General features: G+C 31.8%; 1 protein-coding gene across 8 annotated transcripts in view; it reads right to left on the bottom strand.

Moving 5' to 3' along the window:
• Nucleotides 1–482: 482 nt before the first annotated feature.
• LOC123267842 (anion exchange protein 3) overlaps nt 483–26,855 on the bottom strand; it is a 44,482-nt gene continuing 18,109 nt past the window's right edge. For 2 of the 8 annotated variants that reach the window (XM_044732722.1, XM_044732723.1), the window contains exons 3-8: nt 10,270–10,450; nt 9,443–9,524; nt 9,027–9,371; nt 7,030–7,717; nt 6,669–6,719; nt 483–4,297 (exon numbers count right to left, since the gene is read on the bottom strand). In XM_044732722.1, coding sequence (XP_044588657.1) covers nt 1,928–4,297; nt 6,669–6,719; nt 7,030–7,717; nt 9,027–9,371; nt 9,443–9,524; nt 10,270–10,450 — 3,717 coding nt within the window. In that variant the 3' untranslated portion in view covers nt 483–1,927. Of the gene's footprint in view, nt 4,298–6,668; nt 6,720–7,029; nt 7,718–8,563; nt 8,696–9,026; nt 9,372–9,442; nt 9,525–10,269; nt 10,451–13,360; nt 13,443–14,472; nt 14,597–18,866; nt 18,985–26,855 lie in introns of those variants that run through there. The other 6 variants (XM_044732726.1, XM_044732725.1, XM_044732727.1 and 3 more) reach the window with 6 other exon arrangements.

Raw genomic sequence — 26,855 nt, 5'->3', positions numbered from 1 at the left:
TCAATTTCTTCATGAAGAATATTATGTGTCAATTCATTTAAACGAAGAATAAAAATATATTTTTTTTTGTTCGTTATTTGAATTTTAATTTACATAATATATGATTTAAAATATAACATTTGATGTTTTTATTCTTTTACTTGGACCCGCAACATCATGATATTCATCTCATTCAGGTACGTTTAATTTATCATATTTATTTCATATATACTATAATCATTCATTTTCCAATCTTAAAATCTCTGTTAGTTTATATTTATATTTTCCATTCAAAAATAATATTATTTGTTGTTTTTATTATTATATATATTTTATCAGAAATAAAGACAAAAATTTTGTCTATGGGCTTTCTCAAGTAATTATAGCCCTGAATTTTTCTTTGAGCTAATAATTATGTAAATTTTAGTATGAAATTATAATTTTAATTCTCAGTACAATTATTAACAACTAGAGCACCTAAATATAAGTACAGTATTTTTTTCTTTTTCAATTGAATCGTTTCATGATTGATAATGTACTTCTTTCAATCATATCACTATCTGGTAATGCTAAGGTAGCACAATCTTAAAAAGTTGCAAGAAAATTTCACTAAAAGTGAAGATTCATAATAAAGTTAATAGTAAGGAATTTCATTATGTTATAATAAAATTCATCAATTATAATTTTTTCTGTACAATAATCAATCTCTCAAAATAAAATAAGCACCAATAATGTTGATAAGTTCAGTTATTTAAAATCAATTAAGTATAAGAATTCACTGGGATAAAATACCAAATTTAAGGATTAAATTATATTTATAATAAATATTTACACTTATATGTTAAAATTTCATAATATCACGGTATTAATTAATTATCATCAATTATTACTTAAGTAATCATATATGAGATTAAGAAATTAATATTTCTCTCTAATAATTGACAATATTTTTATACTATATTAAAAGTAAATTATTTATTAGTAAAATAAAATAAAATGAAGAAAAAAATTTTTAAATCAATAAAAGATTAATAATAGTAACCAAATAAATTAAAAATGCAATTAGACTTTTTATCGTTGAGTCAAAACTGAACAACATTGAAATATTTTTTTTCTTATCTATAAAATAAAAGCACTAGTTATTGACGAAGGTCCAATTATTGATACCTCATTTTATTTCAAAATTTATCTAATTACCTACAATATTAATACTAATCGTATACTTTTTCGTATTATCTTTATAATTTAAAGAATTAAAAAAATTAATAGTTCTGAAAAATAGAAAAAATTTAACTATAAAGAGACAAAAAGAGTTTACTTGAGTCTATTAAAACAATTGGTGAGTTTAAATTTTATAAAGCTTATTTTTAATTATTTTTTTCATCTATTTACATTTAGATTTTTTTTTATTAAATAAATAAATTATGAAAGATCAACAATATTAGATATTTACAATCAATTTAATCGTTATTATTTTTCAAATAACGGGTGTCAATAATTAGTACTCAAAATTTAAATTGTATCTCATATAGACAAATAAATTTAGACAGCGCGTTGTAGTTGTCAATCATTAGTATATCACTATATTAGTATGTCACTAATTGAATATGTTGATTTGTCAATTCATTAATATAATTGGTGTAGCCAGGTAATTGACTTTATCATTATAAATAAATTATTAAATTTAAAAAACTATTATTAAAAACCACAAATTTTCAGTCAAAAGACTAATTAGTGTAATTACAAAAAAAAAAAAGTTAAAAAAATTAAATTATCAATATGTTAAAAATTGAAATCTCAAATGTCTCTTATAGTGTCAATAATTGGTGCTTTTATTTTAACATGAAAAAGAAATAATAAAATAAACAGAGACAAAATAATAGATAATATACAGAAGGATATTTAATGTCCTAAACAAAAGGTGGAATATAAGTAGATAAGGCACAATCTAACCAGGAAGTGGTGCTTCTTCATAGAAATCAAGTTCATCCTCAACAGTCTCATTATCAGGGCCTTTACTATCAAGCGCCCGGAGCTCAGCAGCTGTAAAGAATCGCGTCATTTGTGAGCGTAAAGGTATCATAAGAATAAGAAAAAAGGGAAGTGCGAGAGCTGCTGGTGTACTTTTGACAATCCATAGTACAGCCAAACATAATATTTGAACCAATGTAAATAGATGCATTTTGTAAGTTTGAACTCGTCTCACATAATTAGCAGTTCCATGATGCTTAACAGGCATGAAGAACAATTTAACACGATCGAATAATTGTACTCCATTGGTTGACGATATACCCATGTAAAAGAAGACTCCAAGAAGGACAGCCATGGGTACTCGGCGCAGCAGGGGAGCCATAAAAACACTAGTTCCTACCAAAAGAGCGACAAGAAGCGCGCTAACTCTTTGTTCTTTCACCTCGACAATATAAGGTTTGTCCCCTGGTGCATGAGTGCGCGACATGACCGTAACTGCTGATACATGGGTCAAAGAACGTACTGACGCTGCTGAGCACCAAGGTGCACCCATTAATCCACATCCAACATTCATTAAACACACCACAACAATATCCATGTGATATCCATTTCCCTTTCGTAATTTACGTTCTTTTTTATCAATTATCAGTTCTGATATTTGTGTTTCCATAAAAATAAGAATATAGACGAGTAGAGCTGGAACTGCGCAAGCAAATGCCATCCAGACAGAAATCGGTTTGGTGATACCCGATGGCGATACAATCCAATTTCTTCCCTGCATTGTAGGACTCAAACCTTCAGGGACAAGAAGTTTTTCTGTTTTTACTTCAGAGAGGTAATCTATCAACACAAAAATAATTATACTGATTGGAACTCCAAAGTCTCCAAATGCTCTTCGGGCACTACGGCCCAAATAATGGCTGTTGCGGAAAATACGGAGGTAATACGCTCCTAAAAATGTTCCAAAACACAAAATAGTACACATCAGAGCTGTATTTGGTTGATTTATCAACAAACCGGAAGGATTAAAACTTGGTAGAAATGATAAACTTATTGTGGAAGAATTCATTTCTGTTTCATTATTTAGCCTCAGATATTCTTTCGGATTGGTTAGATTAGTCGAATAGTAAGGACTGTTGTCATTCGGATCGAAACAGTACTCTGGTAGCAAGGGATTTTTTTTGAAATAATTATAAATCTTTATGAAAGTTTCGACGATATAGAGTAGTGAAATGAGTCCAGTGAAAATTTCTTCCGTAAAACGAGTGAAAAGTCTTACTAAAACGGACCCTTCGATGGAGGCTATTGCCAAGGCTATTATACCTAGCCACATGCCGATATAAAGTCGCATTGTCAGAAATTCGAGATCATATGCTAAACAAAAATTATACAGACTCTCGTCAAAGAGCAACAAAGGTCCAGTTGTACCAATTATCACAAGAGGTTGTGTTGCAAAAAGAGCCATTATAACTCCTGTCCATGAGCAAGAAACAAGAGTCTCTGAAATCCCAATAACATTTTTTGTTTTGTCACTTATCAAACCCCCAAAAGTAATGGCTGCACATAGGGCAGCAAAGTACATGAAAATAGCTGCTGCTATACACGAACTATTTAACCCATCTGTGAAATCAGACAAGTAAAATGGATAACGTCGTTTAATGTCGTTTATAAGCCCTCCAAAAGGACGGCGTGTTCGACGAAGAGGATCGTCATCAGGTGGCCGCTTACCATCTTCCCCAGCAAGAATAGCTTTTTTTATTGCAGCTTCACCTTGAGTCGTAGGAGCAGCTTTTGCAAGTGCTGAAGCTTTTCGTTTTCTAATTGCTATGCTCTTAGCTTTAAGCTCATCAAATGGTAGCAATGCTTGACGTTCCCAATCACCTGGTGGCAATACAATTGAGTCGTCCAAGAATTCATTTATAGCTGAAAGAAGTTCACCTCGTTGTTTAGCTTTGTATGCTACTTGGTGGAATGGTTTGTTGGCCATTAGTGTTGATATTGATCGTCCTATTTCATGATAATCTAAATCGGTATTACGAGGACCGAGTAGCGTGAAGACAAAACGTACTGGGATTGTAACTTCTGTTATTGATGGCATGAAGACACCTTCTGCCAGTCGGACAAAAGCAATGGTAGGTTGATCCAAAAAATCAACAGCACCAACCAAAACAACTGTTGCTTCTGCTCCTGTTGGTATACGTTTGAAGATGTAGTCGTTGTTGTGAGATTTTTTCAAATCTTCGTTGCTGCTTGTATACGTCATTTCTTCTTTTATGTCAACTGTTGTGTGATTGTTGTCTTGAGGTTGGCTTGATGGCACGATTTTTGGCTTTGAGTCGTTCAAATTCTGTAAAAATTTTTTTTCTTTTATTAATCGTTGAAATTATTTTTAGTCTTTATGAATTTGATTATTAAATTCAGACTTTTCAATACGTTTGACAAGTACGTTATACAGGATATTCCATTTCAAATTCAACTGCATGAAAAATTACTACTTTTTATTTACTTCATTTTTTTTTTCAGATAAAGGATATGAAGAAAAAAAAACTATTTGAAATTTCTTTACTTTTTATAAAATAAAGACGTTGTAATGACCCTTTCTAGATAAAATCGCGCGTTATAGAAAATTATATGTAATTTACAATGGAGTCTCTTCAATTTTGAATTTGGGGCGTTTTTAATTTCAGGAATTAAATTTTGAGAATATACGGCAGTAGGTGAGGCCGTCCACTACTTTTTAGCGGAAAATAGTGGAGAGCCAAAGTTGTAGAAAAAAAAACTGTGGAGACCCCTGTATTGAGATTGAAGTTTTGTTATTCTCGAAGAGAATCAAATATTTGCTTTCATTCTGATGTATATATGAAACTAACTTTTTAAAAATAAATAAAAAAAGTGATTTTGAATAAATTAATAATTAAATTAGACTAAAAAATTCTTAAACGCATAAAACTTGCAAAAAATTTTTTATTCAAAATAAATAAAAAAAATTTTTATTTTCAAACACAGAATTTGAAACTGAAAACATATTGTTATTTCTTATTGTAAAATTTCATTAAATGGTAAAAATTTTGAATAAAAATCGTTAATTAAAATCAAAAATTTTTTCAACTAAGCAATTTGATTTGGAATGTCCCATTTATATTTTTAGAACATGTATGAATAATTTATTAAGTAAAGAAAAATCTTTTTTTTTTTTTTCAAGTTCATTTTTTAATGTTTGTATTATTAAATGATAAAACACACAAGTGCAAATGCGGTTGATATGATTTAACAATTGTCAACGTCATCATGATGAAATATAACGATGTGCTATATATATATATATATATATATATATATATATATATATATATATATATATATATATATATATATATATATATTCAAGAGAATGATATGAAAAAATAAAAAAATGAAACAAAATAAATGTCATTATATTATAGCACATGGACAACACGAATACAGAGTTATAAATATATTACAAGTTATTTTTAGGTATCATGAACTCATAGGAAATCATTTAATAAGTTATTATTTTAATTGAATCAACTTATTACTTATTAAACGGTAGATATGAATATTTAATATTGATTACAAAAATACTGCAGTATATATTTTTGTAATATAGCCGCTTGGGGTTGTGATAAAACCTTGAGCACACTTTATTGGTATCTTTATTTTACCCTCTATTTACATTGTCATTATGTATTCTTCTACCTCTAGAATAATACAAACATGTCATGTAAATTTGATTTAATTAATTTTTTTTTATCATTATATGGACAACCATTTGCTCTTAAATATTATTTTTTTTAACCACGAATTTATCAAAAACTATTTTAGGTTCAATAATAACTCTCTTATTCAATGAATGACTAAAAAACTGGCATGTAACAATAAATAATAATAATAATTATTGTTATTGTTATTATTTTAATTTCAAAATGTTTTATTGATATATAAAATTTAAAAACTTCAATATTAAATCCAATAGAGTATCCAATCTGAAATATGGAATTAAAAAATTTTTCATGTTCAAATATTTAATGACGTTGTCATTAAAAAAAAATCTTATTAATAGTTTCAAATTTTGTAACAATAAACATAAATGTCGATCATAAAAAATTAGTATCTAATGCGATTCATATATCTAAAAATAGTCAATATGAATAGAATATTGAAGCGTCTAAATATCCATGTTTATTTACATTGAGAAAGACAAATATATCAACCCAATACACGTACTATTTATTAGCATAAGAAATTTTTAGATAAGAGTTATTGTTATTGTCTATAATAGAATAAGTTTTGTATGATAAGACAACTTTAATCTGAGTGACTCATTCTGTTATAAGTCGTTGAACGAAAAGTCGTATTGCATGCTTCAGAACGCGAACCGTTCGAGGTTGTGCTCTAATTTCAACTTGTCAGGGTCAAGCAATTTATTTGAATTAATATTAACTAAAAAAATATATCTATAATTTATAATAAATATTAATATTCATGAAACGGTTCTTTTTGCTCTCCTAGTTGTCGAATTTGCTTTAATAAAAAGAATTATAATTATTCCTGTAAGTTCATGATTGATTGGGATTATTATCATGGAGGTTTATGAAGTAATGGGAAATTCAAATACAAAAATATGATGGATTAAAAAAAAAACATGAATGTTTTTGGGGGACAAAAAAAAGTAAGACAGGATAACAATTTAAAGTTACGTGTTTTTCAGTGTCTTCCCGCGTAGCATCTTCTTCCTCCAGCCAGATAGACTGCGGAAATAACATTGATGCCGAAATTAATTTTCAATGAAAAATAAACAATTTTTATCATCAATTTCATTTATAATTCTACATAAAAAAGGGTTTTATTAACATTCATGTGTACTTATTACTTATCATCACTAAAATCAATAAAAGTACGGAATTGTATAATATAATAACAGATTTGACGTTGAAAATATATATCAGCGCAGAATAAAAAAAAATTTCATAAAATATAATAACCAGTCAATAAAAATTATTAAATCAAATTACAGTAATTATTAATACTTAACTAGATAATTAAGAGTTAATAACCTACCTGGAGGCTGGTATAACTAGAATAGTTTCGTTTTCCACCAAAACGAAAACCCCTTTCATGTTCATTAACATGTCGATGACGAAGTAGCAGAGCTCTCATAACAACTGGACGGTCTTCAGGCAGAATAAGCTCATCAATCACCATCTGTTCAACAACTCTATAAGCCATACCAGGTACATCTTTTTCTTCTAAGTCTAACAAAACAACGCCAGTCTCTAAGCATCGACGAAGATTGAGCAATGAATGAAAACTCAAAGAAGCAACATGAGGTCTACCCCATCTGTCTGCTCCTTCTTCAACATCCTCTTCATATTTAATCCAACGAGCTGTTTCTCTCCACTCACGTTCTTCACCCACTCCATGAAGTTCATCCAGTTGAACAAAAACTTCATGCGGTGAATGATCGTACATTTTTTTAAAAGTTTCATGAGGAATCCCGCCTTCTTTTTTCCGGCCTATTTGTATTGTTGGGTGTGAAGCCTTATGTCTTCTCATGCCACGGGGATCATCACTTCGATGAGATTCGAGATCATCTATATCGAGTTCTTGCAGAGTACTCGCTTCTTCTGGCTGCACACTTACTCTTCTGCCCAACAGTCCTACGTTGTCTGGAAGACCTGCTCCTGATCTTTTGCGCCATTGTGGATCTTCTTGAAGGGAATATTTTCTGGATTTATGGTGGTGTCTTCTGAAAAAGTTATTTACGCATTAATTTTAAAAAATACAAAAGCCGGTATATAATTATATAATTATAAAAATAAACCAATTGTCCAATTATATGAAATTTTATAAACTTATATCGGTTTTTTACATAATTACAAACAGTTATGTACAATTTTACATAAAATTTTAATAAAAATTATGAAAACAGGCATAATTATCCACAAATAAATATAAGTATGTATAATTGTATCGGGCCAATTTTTTTTTCTACATAACTGTAATTGTAAATCTTTTTATTAGTATGATTATTAAGGGTAGCAGAAGCTGAAAATATTAATTTTTTTATAGAAAAAAAAAAAATATTTTAAAAAACAGCTAAAAATTTGCGCGTATAAAAACTATAGTTGCAAATTAGGAAAGTTTTATTTCAAACTAATTTATTTATTGAAAAAAAAAAATTTTTTTTTCAGATTTCCACTAATTAAAATATCGTCAACTAATTATATTATCTTTAAAATCACTTATCACTAAACTTATGACATTTTTTCTGAAAAGAGATTAATGATGGTTTCAGAGCAAATGTTTGGCGTGGTGACCGAAATATTTGATCAAATGCCAACATACTAGAATTTGACCCTGACAGTGGTTTTATTCTTTGTCGTGTTAAATAACTTTTACTTCAACCCATTTATGTTTCTTAAAATACTAGTTATTTTTTTTTTTGTTATTTAACAATTATACATAAGCAAAAATAGGGATTGACGTTATGAATTTATGTTTTCGTGTTAATATACAAAACAGATAATGACCAACATTACAGAGCAGATGGAATATGATAAACAAAAGATAAAAAATAACAAAAAATGCGTACGGATTCCGTCTGATGTTACCAATTCGATCTTGGGATCGGTCGTAAGTAACAGGCATGATAAACGAACAACATCCACTAAGCACCTCTAACAAAACTCGTTTGACCTAATTAAATGACAAGACAATAGTGGTAAGCGTGTGTTTGATGACTCGTGCGTTAGTTGGCCCAAGTTATTAACCGGAAGTGGCAAGTCCTGGCTAAAGGCCATGGCACCAGGTAGTACCAAGCCTGTACAAGAGTTGGTTCTTGTCCCAGGTATAGGCCGCTTATGAAAATAATCTTAATATTTGTCGAGCTCTGTTAACGATTATGGCAAATTGCACGGAAGCTTTAAGCTTGTTTCGTACAATTTGTGGGATTTACAATATATTAACTGATTACATCTAAGAAAAGTAATTGTTTGTTCAAATTTATTTTGTTTGTCCTCTTTAAATGATTTCGTAACTTATAACTTATAACTTACTTGTAATCGTGGTGTTTACTATGATGTCTTCGCGATTTTCGTTCTTCATCACTATGCGGTCCTTCTAAGGATGACAAAACATCTTCTTCTTGAATTTTTTCGAATTGGACTCGAGGACTACCGATTCCGGTACCATCAATGATAATCGAAGCTGCTCTTTCAGAAGTTAGTGCTTCAGACTCACTGCTGAGTGTATTTTCTTGCTCATCTGACGGTGAATGTACATCATTTGATCGTGTAGTGGCAACACCATTGTCTATGGTATCTGATTGCTGATCAGTGGATTCTACTTGCCCATTCTCATTCACGTTTTCGTCTTCGTTTTCGCATTCTATCGATCCTTCTCTATATTAATTAAAAAAAATTGTTTAAATTTAGTGTGAACGTTAGTAAAAAATTAATTTTTTTAAACTTACGGTGATAAGTGCCTACGCATCGACTTGGAATGTAGGCTTTTTAAAGGCATGTGCGGATGAGGGTAACTTCTTTTGCGGTGTTCTTATTGAAAAAATAGAATTATGTATGAGGAACATTTTACAGAATTTTTTTTAAAACTTCGTTAAAATTAAAAATAGAACAAGTAAAGATTTTTTATTCTACGTTTTTTTAAGACTTGACATTCTGATAATTTTTTTTTTTTTTTTTTTTTTTTTTTTTTTTAATTAGAATCTTTTTTACTTTTAACACTATTTGTTTTGGTTGAAAAATAAATTTAGACGTAATTTCTTACAATCAGACCAAATTTAATGTATTAAAAAATAATTCTTATACAAATTCATTAATCATTTTTTAAAAAACATCAAATATGATTTTTTTGACGAATTCTAAATAATTACCATGATTGATTTATACAGCTTCTTGTGTTGATTTTAATAAAATTATAATAGAAATCTTACATTTAAATTTGAATATATTATGCTTGTCATAGAAGTATCTTCAGAATAGAATCTCTGTTGCAATAATTAAAATATTTATTTTTGCATGTATTAAATGTCTGGCTGGTTCTTAAAAAACCTTAACTAGAGCAAAAAAATTTAGCTTTAAATCAATTTTTTTTTTAATTTATTTGCATAACTTTCTATAGAAAAAAAATGATAACACAATAAACCATTGAGCCAAATTTATATTGAAAAATTCAAAAATTGCAATGTAGTATTATTATTATTATTATTATTATATGTTTAAAAGGATAAATAAAATAAAAGACAGTAATTTTTTTTACTGATTTCAAAAATAAACTTACGATCAAAGATGTCATCACCATATCGCGGTGGAGGACCCCGATCGCGGTCACGATCAGAGCCAACTGATTCAGAAGGTGATCCTAAACGAGATACATCGAATTTCCTTCCAGAACCCATGGCAAACACTTTTTCCATTTCCTCGTCCAATTCCGGGCCCGCTTCCGAACCATTTCCGTCGGTCTAAAATAAAGAAGATATGTTATATTAAAAAATCTTCTTATCTCTTTATTTATAACTTATTTATCGAACAATGTTAATAAAATAAAAATACAAAAATACAGTAAACGACTGTTTTCATAACTATAGAGGCTTATTGTAAAAATTCACTGTAGATTCTGTAAATTATGCCATCAAAAGGTCTATGTTATATGAAATTTTCCATCAATTATTGAGACTATTGAAAAATGTTTCTAAAGTTAGCCCGAAACTTTTCACTGCAGTAATGTTCACACTGCACTTACCTTGTTGCTCTAAATGTTTTAAGAATGAAAATAAAATTTTATTAAAATAGAAAATAGCTATTGATGTTTATTGAAAATAATAATAAGTTTATCTATTAAATTGTAAAATCTAATCATGGTTGATGGTGAAGAAAATTTATCATAGTTATTTTTATATTTTTAGTGCTGTGAATTTCGAAGTATTTCATTTTAACTCTGGAAATTTGGAGTTACACCAATATTTCATGATTATTTAAACGTAGTGACATTGAAAATATAAAAATACAAAATTGAATAATATCAATATACTATTGAATATTTAAGTTATTTTAATAAACTGAATTACGCGCATGGTTACATTTTATTTAGTATACGACAAATATTTTGGTAAGTTTGAAAAATAAACAATAATGTATGAAAAAAATGTATACATTTATTGGTAATTGTTTTAAAGTGGAGATTATGTTATTTCTAGTCATAAAATCATTATCAGATTTTTTTAATATTGAAACCTTCTTTTTCTTGAAGTTCAACAAAAAAATTAAAAATAAAAAAAAGTTCATTTTTTGACCTAAAAAGATTTTTTTAAGATTAAAAAAGTAAAAATATTGAATAATTATTGCACCTCTAAATTGTTGATCATAAGTCCGAATTAAAACTTTTTTAAAAATGCGTAAAAAATATTTAAATGATGATATCATGACACTTTTTTAATTACAAAAAATAGTAAATAGCACTTAACGAATTTATTTTTCAAAGATTTAAATGAACAACGAGACACGTATACAGCACTTTTTTTACTCTTAAGTTGAAACTTTTATTATACATAATTTTCTAAATTCGCCGCGATGAAGAATAACATGAAAAAAAATTAAATAAGTTAATTTTAGATTTTTTATGGTCAAAAAGCGGTAAAGCCATACATATAAACAATCATCAAATTTTTTTTTACATGTATAGTACAAAAAAAACGTACTGGAAATTACTGCACTTATTTAGATAAATTTTGGTAAATATTTAGTTTCTTTCAACCTATTAAAATATTTAAAACCTCATCGGACAACTTTATTTTGAACTTTTTTCAAAATTTTTATTTAAAGCAGATTAATTTGAGAATATCCGGCAATTTATATTTTTTTATTTTGTGAGGCCAAAAATAGAGAGCTCCCCACTGCCAATCAATGACCGGAACAAATTATTGATTAAGATAATTAATTTGGATAGAAACGTACGATATATTAACAGAAACAGCTGTGAAATGCATTAAAAATTTACGGTACGCTTGTCTTAGATCAAAAGATAATTAAACAAGTTCTACAATGAATTGTTAAATTGAAAAATGAATGGTGATTGTTTGTTCATTACTACGATTAACATATTAAAATGAATATATTTAAAAGCATTCAGATAATTATAAAAAAGGGTAACATATTAGGTAGATTTGAACAGTTGAAATACATTATATGTAATTATGCTGTTAAGATGTATCTATTTTTATAAAAATATACAAACAAAAATAAATTATCTACTATATAATATTCTTAACTATTTACCCATGTCATTTAAAGGAATGATTGATAAGAGTTGCGTGACACTACAAAAAATGAAGTATAGATAAAAAGGTATTCTGTCATTACGTAAGCTAAGGAACAATAAAAGAAATGCGAGTAAAAATTATCTATATAATGCAAATAAATGAGAATTATTACATGTGTCAATATGATAAGTTGGCTAGATTTATTTTAACGGTAATTTTGATGATGAATTACAAATGTTTTTTTTAATCTCATAATTAAAAAAATGTCAATAATAGAAATTGCTATGCTTTACAATGAAATCTAACTAATTTCAAGACCATTCAATGAAATATCAAGTATTTTGTAATGAATACACAGAAAGAAAGATTTCTTGACTGGAGAACAAAATTCTTGGCTCAAGTAAATTTTCGGTCGCCCGAAGGTAGACCGAAGTTATCTTGGCCGAAGTAAAAATTTTTCTTGAAATTCTATTCTTGGTGGAAGTAATTTTTTCTTAATTCAAATTATCATAAATACTTGATACAAGAAATTTTTATATTTGATCAAGATTTTTAGATACTTTAGAGAAGCAGCGCCACCTACTTCAGCTGAGAAAAAAATTTTCTCATCTTGAGAAAATTTTTCTCATGAATATTTGATACCCACTTTAGATTATTTTAGCGCGCAATTATACATATTGAATGAAAAAAAATAATTCAATATTATTTGATCTTCCCATTTGACATGTTAGTCAATAGAAATATTAATGAAAATTTACTATCAAGATATTTAATTTTTTAGAGTAAGAGAAAAATTTTCTCAAGACAAGAAAATTTACTTCTGTCAAGAACTTAATTTTTTGGAGCAAGAGAGAAATTTTCTCAAAACAAGAAAATTTTCTTGACTTAAATAAATTGTCTTGGATCAAGAAACGTATTTCTTGAAACAAGGGAATTGATTTGTTGGAATAAGTGAAATTTCTTGTGTCAAAAAAAAATTTTTTTTCGCCCAAGTAAATAATTATGAAGAAAAATATTTTCTTGGCTCAAGTGAACCTTTCTTTCTGTGTAGTGATTTAAATATTTTGAATGTTTAAAAATAAACTTCTGGGTTGTTTTTAAATAAATACAAACCTCAACTGCATGTCGATGTCACAAAATGAAGAAATTGTAAGTTTTAGAGTGTCTCGAATCAGATAACGTCAATATTTAACGTCTATAAATAAAGGAGTTTAGTATTTTATTTAAAATTTTATAATTTTCATACAATTAACTACAAAAATGATTGAAATCAAGCTAATTATTTGTAAGTAGGGTCCATAATATTTCAACTCATAGATAATTCACATTTGAAATTTGTTTTTTTAAATTAACATTTCGTTAAAATTCATCAAAAATAAAATAATTTGAATGGAAAAAACTTTTTTTAAATGTCAATTGACATTTTCGAAACGGTCAATTATTTGCTTTTACACATAGATTAATAAACGATCTTACTTTCTCAGTCACCTGCTTTTTTTTGCATAGAAAATCGAATAATTAACATTATAAAAAAATTATTTTTTCTTCTTTTTTTTCCAAATTATTCAATTCTACGGAGGATTTACAATAATAATAATGAAAATTTATACAAATATATTTTTCAATTAGTTTTCAAGCTTTAAATGTTAGACCGAAAATCGCTAATAAAATGTGTCCACATAATTTAACGATTTCTAGTATTTGTTTTTTTGTATTTTAGTTGTTGAACCATTGAAAAAAAAAAAAAAAAAAAAAATTAAAAAAACTGTCAATTTTTTTTATTTTATCATTCTTTCTCACTGTCCAAAGAAAAATCTGAGCATCATTTTTATGGGTTGAAGTACTGTGAACCGTGCAACTCAACAATTACTCAAATAGAATTTGAAAAGAAAAAAAATATTTGAAAATGTCTTTGGTCAAAAATATGGTTGACATCACTTCTAAAAAATTACCCACATCACTTTCACAGATTAAAATTATTTTGAATTTTACGATACTAAGTTGAAATTTGAGAACAATTGCAGTTTTTTACATCACTTTGTAAATATTGATCTATAATAATTATAAAATTGACCTAGAGAAAGTTCGACGGCTTACACAGCTTTAAAAAAATTATTTAGTTCAAACAATGAACGTTTTCTGAGAAAAAAATAATTTGTTTTTATCATTTAATAAAAATATAATAAATGAATAGCTAGAGATGTAATATGTAGTTAAAGACACACCTGGTGAAACGTTCGCAATGAACGTCGTAACCAACCAAGCAATTTTCCCCGCGCTTTTTGTAAGAAGGCCTTCCCAGTGGAACTTCCACTGGTTTCGGGCATGACATTCTGGGCTCAAATGATTTGAAAGCTTAAATTGAGGACTAGGGTGCCGTCTGCGCGTGCTTGTAAGCTCGCAGTTTTCATCCCCGCTATTTAATCCAAATGGATCGATAGAGATACTTTGATATAAATATATGTATATATTGTATATGCATGGGGGTATCATTTCACTAATGTTAATATTTTTTGTTCTTCCTCAGCTAAAATGCGAACAACATCAAATTACCTCTTACTCTACGTTAAATCTGTAAATATATTGTATTACATACATGTAACCATATACATCGAAGGATATTTAAGTTTCAGAGTCGTTTGACTGAAAAAAATCGCTGTACGACTTGTTTTTAATTCATTACGATAAATATTCGACTATTAATATAATGAACATATTTTGTCCTATTATAAGAAAATTTATTACCTTAAATAAGTTAAGGACCAGTTTCACAATCTGAGATGAATTTGTTACTGATAAATGAAAAACAGATCATGTTTTAGTTTATAAAGAGTTATCCAATTGGTTCATTGTGGATAACTGCATTATGACAATTCATTTGAAAAAATAAACAATATTAAAAGAACAACCGCATGAAAATAGAAGAAAATTTTATTTACACTCGAAATGTTGCACTTAAAAAAAAAAAATTGATTTAAGAAAAATATTTTATTTAAAATTTTACTTTTTTTTCGAAGTAGTCTATTTTTTGAATTGAAGAAACTGACTTCTCAATCAATCAATTAGAACTCTTGGATAAGCAAAAAGCTCTTCAGAAGAATTATATTTTAACGAAACACTTAACTGTTTTCAAACAAGATGCGCATATACTTCATTCAAGAATTTCTTTTCCGAGGTTAAGATAATGCGACAATATTTATTTTTTTTTTTTATTTATTCATTAATCTCGTTACAAAAAAAAATTCTATCGAGGTGCGTATAGCACCTGTGCATAGAACGAGTACATATTAACAAAAATATATTTTATTATCAACAATCACTTAATATATAAGATAGTAATATAGTAATACTTAATACAGTGCAAGCTAAAAGAAAATCAACCTAGCAAGCTTGTTATTTATATAAGTTTTATAAGTAATATTGTTGCAACACTTAAATTAATATCACGATTTTTAACTAATTATCTATTTTTATACATTCTTTCAGTTTTTTATTTATTAGTTTCTTCTTATCATTCAAAGTTTTCATCTCTATTGATAATTTATTGTAATATTTTAAAGCTACATAATAAGCACATTGTGTGTAAATTGTTTTACTTATTTTTGGTAGTGACAGTTGTTTATGTCTTGTACAAGTTATTTTATCATTATAGAGATTTATGCAATCTTGATAATAGAAAGATAACGCAGTGGTAATGAAAGTTTTTCTGATCCCAAGGGGAGTGTTGTTGATATTAGTTACGCACAATTTACTTAGTAATCTATTTTGTATATTTGAGATGATTTTAATTGACTTATCATATGCACCTCCCCAGACAATAATATCGTAATTTATTATGCTTTCGAGTAGCCCATGATATATTATTTTCATAGTTTGTGGATTTAATATTCCTGTCAGTTCGTAAAATACAAAAGTGAAATATTTGAGTTTTTTGAATAATTCCAAAGCATGGTTGTTCCATCTCATATGATTATCAAAGTGTATTTCAAGATATTTACAATGTTCAACTCTTTTCAACGGCTTATTATTAATATGTACTTCAAACTCAATTGGGTAACTATCTTTATAACTGCCGAAAGTTATAAATGTAGACTTATCTATATTAAGAGAGAGTTGATTCTCTCTAAGCCATAAATCAATTTTATGTAACCATTCAATTAATTTATTTTCAACTATTAGCCAGCTTTTTCCTATATTGGTTCTAGATATTACCAACTTGTTTCAAAAACCCATTAAAACCAAAAACTGTTGAATTTCTGCTATTTTCTATGTCATAAAAAACGTTTTAAATACGTTTCACAATGTGTTCAAAAAGTGTTCTCTAGTATTACAGTTTAATAAATTTCTTCTAAACAAATAAACATTTTCCAAAAAAAAAAAAAAAAAAACATGCTCTGATATTCGATGGATTATTTATAAATCTACCTACCATTTGATAACGATAAATTCAATTTTTAAGTTTCCATTTACTGTACAAGTCTAATAAGAATAGGACAGTTGAGGTCAATGAGTCCCAGTAGAAAAAAACATGGGAATGGTTCTTCAATAAAAATTCTGTGTTTAAAAGATTTTTTTTACTATTTTGAATAAAAAAATTATTTCGTAAACAAATGTATAAAGTTATTTGACGAAAACGAAATTATTCTTAATTTTCGAAAATTTAATCTCGGATGAATAAGAATTTGATTCTATTGATCGAAGATAATATGCTCTTCAATCATCAAGTGACAATCGTTATCGATTGAAGATACTGGTTTCTTAAGTCAAGATGACGAGATTCAAAACAAGAAGTTCTTGAAACAAGACAACCGGTTGTATTCCAAATAATTTTTTTAGAAAGATTATTTCTCGTGAATCAAGATTATTTTATCAGTTTATTTATCTTCTTTGAGGTAAAGTAGCCTCTCCTGAGAGGTAGCGACACTTTTAGTATCTCACTTCGTAAAAGCATAGACCATTAAGTATACAACTCGTATAAGAGTATTTTAGAACAAATAATTTAAGGAAGTATGATTATAAACTTTAACGAACAAAATGAATTTTAGACAGAAAGTGAGTCTATAAATATAGTTATTAAATTAAGTATCATACGAGTGCATAAATATATGCAGTATTGATTATACTAGTTACCCTTGATACTCAGTTGCTTTTAGAATTGCTATCGCGCAGTAAGCAACAAGTGTTACACTTGCCCATGAAATTTCTAGGTCTCGGTCAAATGAGAGAAAATGATTAATGTTTGTATAATAATATATTAGACTTACATAGTTCAAATACATTACGATCGATGATCAGTACCATGATAAAAGTTTACAGAAATTTTTGTACTAATGTTTAATTTTTTAATTAGATCCGATAATTGCCGGTCATATCATGGAGTTTGATATATTGACTATCTTACGGCTACTCACGGCGACGGCGCATCCGACTTTCCATTTTTCATCCCTTATCTTCAAAATCTCATTACATAACAGTATTCAAACAATCATCAAATGAGTTCGAAATCTAAAAATAACTTGATGAATATTTAAATGTCATTAACTTAATTGTTTAGTTAGTTCCAAAGATATTATTTATTCAATCTGGGAACTAAATAATTTAAATCAACAAATTAATAAATAAGCACATATGTATGTGTGTGTCGTTTTATTACACATAATTATTTTTTCGAAGCGATTCTTCCTGATTGTTTTAAAAATGTGTGTGCATATTCATGAATATTCTCTATATAAAAAGAAAAAAAAAAGACTTTGAAAATTCAACCTTCATATCAACTCGACTTGAAGTAATCTCATTTTTTATTTAATTTCTAATTTTTTACGAATTATTATTATTATTATTATTATTATTATTATTATTATTATTATTATTAATATTATTATTATTATTAATAATTTTTATAACAATACAATTTTTTGTAGAAAAAATTTTAAGCTTCTTAAAGAAGTTATCCATTTTCAATGACATTGAACTGACAACCCATAAAAAAGTAGTTATTAAAGTAAAAAAAAGTTATTTTTTGTATTCCTAACCGTAGAAGTGTGACTTTAGAGAAATGTTTTCCGGGTCTAAAGTATAGCTTTTTGTAACAAACAATACTTAAAATACTTTTTACTCACTAGTATCTAAAAAACCTTTTCTTTGTCTATTTTTTTAAATCTTCTTTCTTTTTAACAGAGGTCTTTAAAATACAATAGTTCATCAAAAATTTTTGTTATTGCTAAATGGCTTGTTAAAGGGCGCTAAAATCTAAAGATAACTTTTAAAGTTTACAGATACCGATGTATGGAAATAAGTTCAACATTAATTTGTAATACTATCAATATTCTGAGCTGTTTTTTCTCTCAAGTCATATTTCCGCAGTTGTTATTTATAAAAATGTTGTTTGACATATTATGTGTAAAGTGAAGGATTCGGCACACTTGAATTTACCAAATTCGCCTTTAACGTTGTGTTTAAATCCATCACCAGATCTTGTAAAATACGTAAATTACAAGAGAAGTGAGTATTGAATTGTAAAAATTATGAGCGCATTTTTTTTTATCCAAACAGTAGTAATATCTAATATAAAAGGCTTCAAAATCTGAAATTAGTTAATCTAGATAAATGGTTTTCTTACATTTTTAATTAATTCGCAGACACAAAAGATAATAAAACCCCTATACCATGTCTTGATAAGAACTATTACTATCACTGCTCATACTGATAATTCGAAATTTGTATATTATATAAGAAGTTTATACCATGTCTATTTTTTCTATACATCGTACACTTGAATAGTGAAAGTTATTATGGTCCCATAACAGTAAAAATAATCCGAAATGAAAATAATAGTCGTAACTGTATTGAGTTAACATTATAATTATCACGCTATTTTAGTAACTTGAACTATATATATTTTCCAGTGTTTTTTCTAACTTAAACTTTTTCGAAAACGATAATACTAATTATTGTTATTACATAATATGATAGCAAAACGTTATTTTATATGGTTCGTAGCACAAGATCAGTGTATACAGTGTCGATTGCAACTAGTAATAAACAGTTGCACATAAAACGACTATTATATTCTTTGTAGATTTAATTCGATTGTTAGGTCATAAGCTTGAGAAACCTTACATACAGTATACGGTCATTGCCAAATCTTGAGCATGAAAACTTCATCGAAACTATTACCTTTACCCGTTTATTAAGTATGTTGTTTTTATGCTCACAGTTTCGTAAAATAGTAGGGGAGAAGGTGGTCGATTGAACCAAAAATACTGTGACAATTTTTAACTTCCCGCTAAGAAAATTGAAAATTTTAGAAAATCGGGAAATTATTGGTTTTACCCCATTTTTCGAAAATCGAATTTTCATTAAATCTCGACGATTTAAGGTCTTAGGAAGCTTTCCCGATGATTTTTACGATGGTGTATGTATGTATGTATGTATGTATGTATGTATGTATGTATGTGTGTGTGTGTGTGTGTGTGTGTGTTTTTTTTTTCCCCCTAAGGGGGGGGGAATCCTTTTTACGGATTCTAGGCATAGTTGTTTGGCCTGGATATGTGGCGACTCGACGCAGCGTCATACTAAAACTCGACACTAACGCCCCTACCCACTAAACCCTAAACCCCTTTTCCTTCCTTCCTCTAATTCCTCATGGAAACCGCCGTCAGGCATTACTTCGTGAAGGGAGGATCTAGCTACTGCTCTTCCTTCTGGTGGCTAAGGTGTTAACTACCTTCCTTCTATCTTCTGCTATTTGCTCTTTTTCTTTCGGTGGAACGCAAGTCTTTAAGGACTTCTGTTGCAAACGTGTTGGTAGCGTTCCAGGCAGCTTCTGATGACAACATTGCTTCCACTAGTGAATCTGGTTGCATTCTCTGGTTCAGGATCCTCTCCAGTTCTTCACGCTGTGGATCGAAACGAGGACATACAAAGAAGACGTGCTCCGCGTCTTCAGCAGCTCCTGGGCAGGACGGGCACTCCGAAGAGTCATCGTGCTTAAAGCGGTGTAGATACTCTCGAAAACACCCATGTCCCGACAACATCTGCGTAAGATAGTAATTGACCTCACCGTGATTCCGGTTAAGCCAAATGTCGATCCGAAATATGAGACGGTGCGTCCACCTACCCTTCTCTGCAGCATCCCATTGTAGTTGCCATCGGCCTATGCTCTTCTGCCGTTCTTCAATTCTAAGTTCTTCAGGGATCAGTGCAGTTGACCTTTTTCGTTGGTAAAGGGCCCGTCTTTCCTCTGCTAGAACTCTAAGAGGTAGGGTTCCAGCAATGACGCACACTGCTTCTTCTGATATAGTGCGGAAGGCACTAGCTACTCGTAGGGCACTCAGTCGATATACTGGTCCAGCCTTTCTCCATGATTCTTGCGTCTTTAATGCGTCAGCCCAAATGGATATTCCGTAAGTGAGCACCGATGTGACTACTGATGACAATAATAGCCTCCTGCTCTGTTTTGGGCCTCCGACGTTCGGCATCAGTCGTGCGAGACTAGCCCTCACTACTGACGCTTTGGCACTGACATGTTCCACTTGCTGCTTGAAGTTGAGTCGGACATCAAGCATCACTCCCAAATATCGGATATAAGGTTGTGATGTGATTTCTTGTTCGCTGACTTTCAGCTTAGTGGTCTCTACCACTTTTCTGCTGGTAATAAGTACTGCCTCAGTCTTGTGTTGCGCCAGTTGCAGGTTCACTGCGTCCATCCACCGGTTAACGTGCTCAAAAGTGAGATCGAACATATGATTTATCTCGTCAAGGTGTTTGGCAACGATCACTACGGTTACGTCATCTGCATATGCTACGAGTTTGACGTTTCTTGGCAGAGTTAGTCTTAATAGACCGTCATACATAATGTTCCACAGGAGCGGGCCTAGAACTGAACCTTGTGGTACCCCTCCAGTAATATCATACTCCCTCGGACCGTTCTTCGTGTCATACTTCAGGACCCTGTTTTCAAAGTAGCTTGCTACGATCTTAAGCAGGTATTCTGGTACATTCTTCTCTTGGAGGGCCTGCATGATGCATTTCCAATTGGCGGAGTTGAAGGCGTTTCTGATGTCTAGTGTCACCACCAGGCAATACTTCTTCGTTCCACCTTTCCATCTGGTTCCTGCGATTGCTTCCTTGGCCGTATCAACAACCTGTTTGATTGCGTCCAGGGTTGATCGTCCTTTCCGGAATCCATACTGATTGTCTGCCAGGAGTGGGTCGACTACTGCTTCAATTCTCTGGTGAATTATGCGCTCAAATATCTTACCCGCCGTATCTAACATGCAAAGTGGTCGGTAAGATGACGGTTCTTCTGGTGGTTTCTTCCCTTTAGGTAACAGTACCAATCGTTGCTGTTTCCACTTACGAGGAAAAGTCCCCTCCTTGAGGCATGCATTATAAGCGTCGAGGAATAATGTTGGAGCTGCCTTTATGATGGTTTTCAAGGCTATATTAGGGATTCCGTCCAATCCCGGCGCTTTATTATTCCCTACACGGTTACAGGCCTCCAGCAGTTCTTCTTCAGTGACAGGTGGAATGTCGTCCAGTTCGCCTGGCGCCAACTGGTAATCGAAGTTGCGTTGCTGTGGGAACAGTGCAGTGACGATTTTCTGAAGAAGTTGAGAACACGTAGGTGATGGCATTTGTTGTTTTTTCAGGTGGGTCATAACCACCTTATAAGGCCTACCCCACACGTTTTTATCCACCTCGTATATAAGCTCTTTCCAGCATCTTCTTTTGCTCTCTTTGATGGCTTTATTCAGTTCACGACGCGCTTTTTTGTACTCTGCGATCAGCTCCACTGAGTTGAGCCGTTGATAGCCGCGCTGGGAGATTCTTCTCTTTCTATGACACTCTTTACGGAGGACGCTGATGTGGTCGTTCCACCAATGCACCGAAGGTCTCGAATTTATGCCACGTTTACGAGGCATACTGGCATCACAAGCATGTGTTACTCTTCTCATCAGGTCCTTAGTATGTTGTTCTGCACATCCAGTGTTGATCGGATCACCATCGAGGGCTATTAGCAATGCTTCTGGGTCAAAAGATTTCACCTTCCAACCAACGATGTTAGACTGCTTGATTGGTCTCTTGAGGTTCTGGTCGTTTGATATTTCCCAGAATATCGCATGATGGTCGCTGGAAGTGTAGATGTCCAACACTTTCCAGTTGTAGTCACCTCTAGCAAGGCTATTACTGACAAAAGTAAGGTCTACAATTGAGCTTGCGTCACCTTTGGTGTAGGTCGGCGTATCACCACTGTTGAGCGAAACTACATCTAGTGTAGTAAAGGCCTCTAGTAGTGCTTTCCCTCGTGCGTTGGTATGTTTGCTGCCCCAGTCAACTGCCCAGGAGTTGAAGTCCCCGGCTATCGCTACTGGATGGTATTGCTTCGCATCTTCAGTTAGTCGATCCAAGAAATCAGTGAAGTCAACAATGGAGAGGCTAGGTGGTGCGTAGCAGCTATAGAAGCGGATGCCCTCTACTGATACTGCTACAAAGCCGGCATTGCTGTTGTCGACTGCATTTTGGAAAGGGAGCTTGCCACATGACCAGATGACAGCTTTGGATGTGCTATCAGCTTCCCAGGGTTGGGTACTCAGGTGTTTATATGGCTCTGCTATTAGTACCAAGTCAAGCTCCAATTCTCGCACGGTCTGCATGAGCAGGTCATGCGCGGCCTCACAGTGATTGAGGTTAAGCTGTAATATCCTCATGTTTGCTTGCTTGTCAATCTTTGGAGTGCCTCTTTGTATACCGGGCACCTGTATGTGCCGGCGTGATGGGCAGCGTTCTCTGCGCTCTTATTTTCCGCGCATAATACACACTTCGCTGGGTTTTTACAGTCCGCAATCTTGTGTCCTTCTTGGCCGCATCTGATGCATAGCTTGGATCGATCTGTCTTGCTTCTGCACTGGGATCCGTGGTGCCCGAAATGCCAGCATTTGTAGCATTGGGTAGGTTTCCTCGTGGCTCGAATTCGGCAGTTGACCCAGCCAATTCGGATTTTACCGCTTCTGGTAGTATTTCGCAGAGCTCCTTGGTTACCGTATGCAGGGCAGCCTGAATATCCTCCTTTGTTGTGGTGTCATCTAGGTCTCGAATCTCGATGTCTTCTTGTGGCCCTTTGCAGATCACTTTGGCCTCCTCCTTAAGAATGTTTGCGATGGTATGTTGCAGGCCTTGGCCTTTGTCCACGCACTTCCGCGAAATCGTAATCAGCAAGTCCCCGCTTCTGGTCTTGTTGATCTTGTCCACTGTTGTGCGAACTTGCTCATCAGGGACGTCCTTCTTTATGCGACGCAGAATCTCGGCGTACTTTGCTTTCTCGGCCGGGCGGATGATCAGTGCGTCGGGTCTGATCCATTTGAGCGGTTTTTTGCGCTTAGGCTCCGGCCTGGGCTTCTTTGGAGGCTCCTTTGGGAGCTGTTCTTTGGCTAGCCTCCGTTTCTCTTTCCTTGTGTGGACATCTTTCCAATCAGTCGCGTCTTTTTTTTCGGCGTTCTGCTTCATCACGTTTTTCGGAGGACTTGGTTTCAAGTCCTTTCTCTCCGTCAATCGCCCATCTATTCCATCTGGGGAGTTTCAGTCCTTCCTCTTGTTAGACTTGTTGGAAGTATGACCTTCGTCTTTAGCATCAGATTCACCGTCAGCATCGCCTCCGGTGTCCATTGATTCTTCGATCTCCACAGTAAGTTGACTGCTCTTCTCCGGCGTAAAACGAGGAATGAGTCGTCGAGGTGACTGCCATTCTTCGTCCAGTTTTTTAAACCTTCGAAGGGCGTTAACTACCCCGGTTGCCTTGGTCTTTATCTCTTTATGGATATTGACCTTTGATTGGACAAACTCATGCAGTTCGCTGGTCAGCTTTGCGAGGCGTTCCAGCGCTTGCGTCCGCTTCATCTCAGCGCTTACGTTAATCGCTGCTTCTTGGGCGTGAGGCCCACTAATACTCCTGTCCTTTTCTTGATTTTTCGTTTCTTCCATGGTTTTGAGTGATACTCCAAAGCAAAAGGTCGTCTCCGAACGCGATGCCTCCGGAAGTGGAGGGGTGATCACTCTTACAGCTACCTCCATTGCTATGAGAGCTTTCGGTCATTGAAGCGGGAAATCTCAACTGCTTCGACCCTGCACCTGTTTCCTTCATCGGCTTCCTCTTGCTCCCGTGGGTGCACATCTTTCGCACATCTCTTTCGAGCAGCGTCACCTTATCCGCTTGCGTACGTGACCCTAGGTCAGATGGTGTGACCAACCCTTCCTGCCGAAAGGGGAGTTTTCGTTTTTTACCGCGAGAGCTATTTTATTTCGCTCTTACCCTCTGCTCCGAAGAACAGCGAGCTTTCTCCGACCCACAAGGATACACGGACGGTGGCTGTTACTCTTCAGCTCCGATGCCTGATTTGGTCCGCGAGGGCTATTTTATTTCGCCCCAATCCGCCGATCTTACGACCGGTTAGGACCCCCCTATCCGCCACCTGGGGACGCGCCCGGTGGGAGTTTGGCTTCTTCCGACGGGTGTGTGTGTGTGTGTGTGTGTGTGTGTGTGTGTGTGTGTGTGTGTGTGTGTGTGTGTGTGTGTGTGTGTGTGTGTGTGTGTGTGTGTGTGTGTGTGTGTGTGTGTGTGCGTAGATGTAAACCTCTTATAACTTTTGAACGGCTTGACCGATTGAAACCAAACTTTGGCATTCCAAGGAGTTCTATTAAGCTTAAATTTCCTGAAAATTGGATACGATTCGGGACGGTAGATTCGAAGAAATCTAAAAAAAAAACTACGAAAAAAAATTAGAAAAACGGTTGACCCTGAAGGCCATCCTTGCAACTTCCCGCTAATTCCATACCTAGGCGCTTAAAATTGCACTTATGACGTTTTTGAGCTCTTCGAGCTCAAAAATACAATTTGTGTTATTTAGAGATCTCCAAGCTCAAAGAGATAGCTTTGCTATGCTTTTGAGCTCGAAGAGCTCAAAAGTCTTATCAAAATTCGATGAAACACGATTTTTTGAATTTTCAAACTGCTGTAACTTTTGAATCGATTTTTACGCGGTTGGCGGCAATCGATGTAGTTTTTTGAGCTCTATAAAAATTTTGGAACAAAAAAAATTAATCTGATGAAAAATTTCGGAGTTATTACAAAAAAACACTTTTTTCGATTTTTTTCGACAACGATATCTCACGAACGCATCAACCGATTCTGACGTTCTAGGTGGCGATCGATGCGGGTTTTCAAGGTTAAGAGCTGATTAGTTTTTGAGGTCGATCGGTTCAGCCAATTCGGAGATATTTAAAAATAACAACTTTTTTTTTCACTTTTTTTGCAATTTCTCGAAATTCACTGGTCCGAATCGGTTCCAACTTACAGGAAATCTAAGTTTGGCGACCCCATGGGATATTATTGCGATAATTAGTAAATAAAAAATTATTAACAACTAATTTTCTGCAAGTCATCACGTTGATTATAAAATATTCTTTTCGGAGCTATTACAACTGAAAGTTCATGATTACAATTCAAAATTAAAAAAATATTGAACTTCTTATCGAAACTTAAAAAAAATTTACATAGTTCAAACTAAAAAAAAAACAAATAATCATAACAATTCCGAATTTCGAGCAAATCAAGGTATTCCGTATTGGATTATAATTTTGAAAAAATATTTCATTTTTTTCGATTTTATAGATCCGTTGGTTCAATTGACCCCCTTTCCCAGACTATTTTCTCCGTACTTCGAAAATTAAAAACATTTCAGGTTCAAAGATGAATGAATATTTTACAGAGTTTTATTAATTCAACTGCACTGAAAAAAAAGTTTTTTTCTATCTAGGAAATGTTTCCTTATGGTTAAAAAACTGGTATTCTTATGATTAAAATATGAAAGTTTTTTAACTATATGAATACCATTTTCTCACTGTCAAAAAACTAGCCTTATAATAAAGCGTGGTATTTTAAGGTTAAGAATACCAGTTTTTTTAAATCAAGAAAACTCGAGTAAAAAATTTAGTATTCAAGGAGGAAAAAAATTTTTTTTTCAGTGTGTAAGTACATTTTAAAATAAACAATTTTACACAGAGCAAAGTTTTCCGTTACGTGTGTTTTAGACAAAAACTTTTCTAACTTAACATGATCGAAAATTTATTACGATGTATTTAATAAAAATGTTTGAAATTAAAAGTTTTTTTAGTTATTAATTTTAATCAGTGTGTTTTGATACTTTTTTTCTTTTTTGTAGAAATTGCAATAAATCATTTTTAGATACATAAAAAGTAAATATTTATATATAAGCTACAAATTCTAATCGAAAATTTTTTTTAAGTTCCGAATAATTGTGAAATTTGAAATTTATATTTCTTGTTTAGCTTGAAAATAAAGAAATTAAATAAAACGATATCAACAGTACTAATAATGATGATTATATTTGGGGTGATTAATTGATCAATTTATGTAGGAGCGAGTAGTCACCATTAATTTAAATAGACATCTAATCAATAATTTCTTTAGTGTTTCTTAATTATTTAAGAACATATTTATATATTAATTTATACAAATCATCATTATTGTTTCAACATACGACTTCACTCAATAATATATCCATTCGAATAGACAACAGATTATTTTTAA

This window comes from Cotesia glomerata, linkage group LG6, assembly GCF_020080835.1.
Source record: "Cotesia glomerata isolate CgM1 linkage group LG6, MPM_Cglom_v2.3, whole genome shotgun sequence".
Classification (NCBI taxonomy): domain Eukaryota; kingdom Metazoa; phylum Arthropoda; class Insecta; order Hymenoptera; family Braconidae; genus Cotesia; species Cotesia glomerata.
This window is presented reverse-complemented; position numbering and strand designations above follow the sequence as displayed.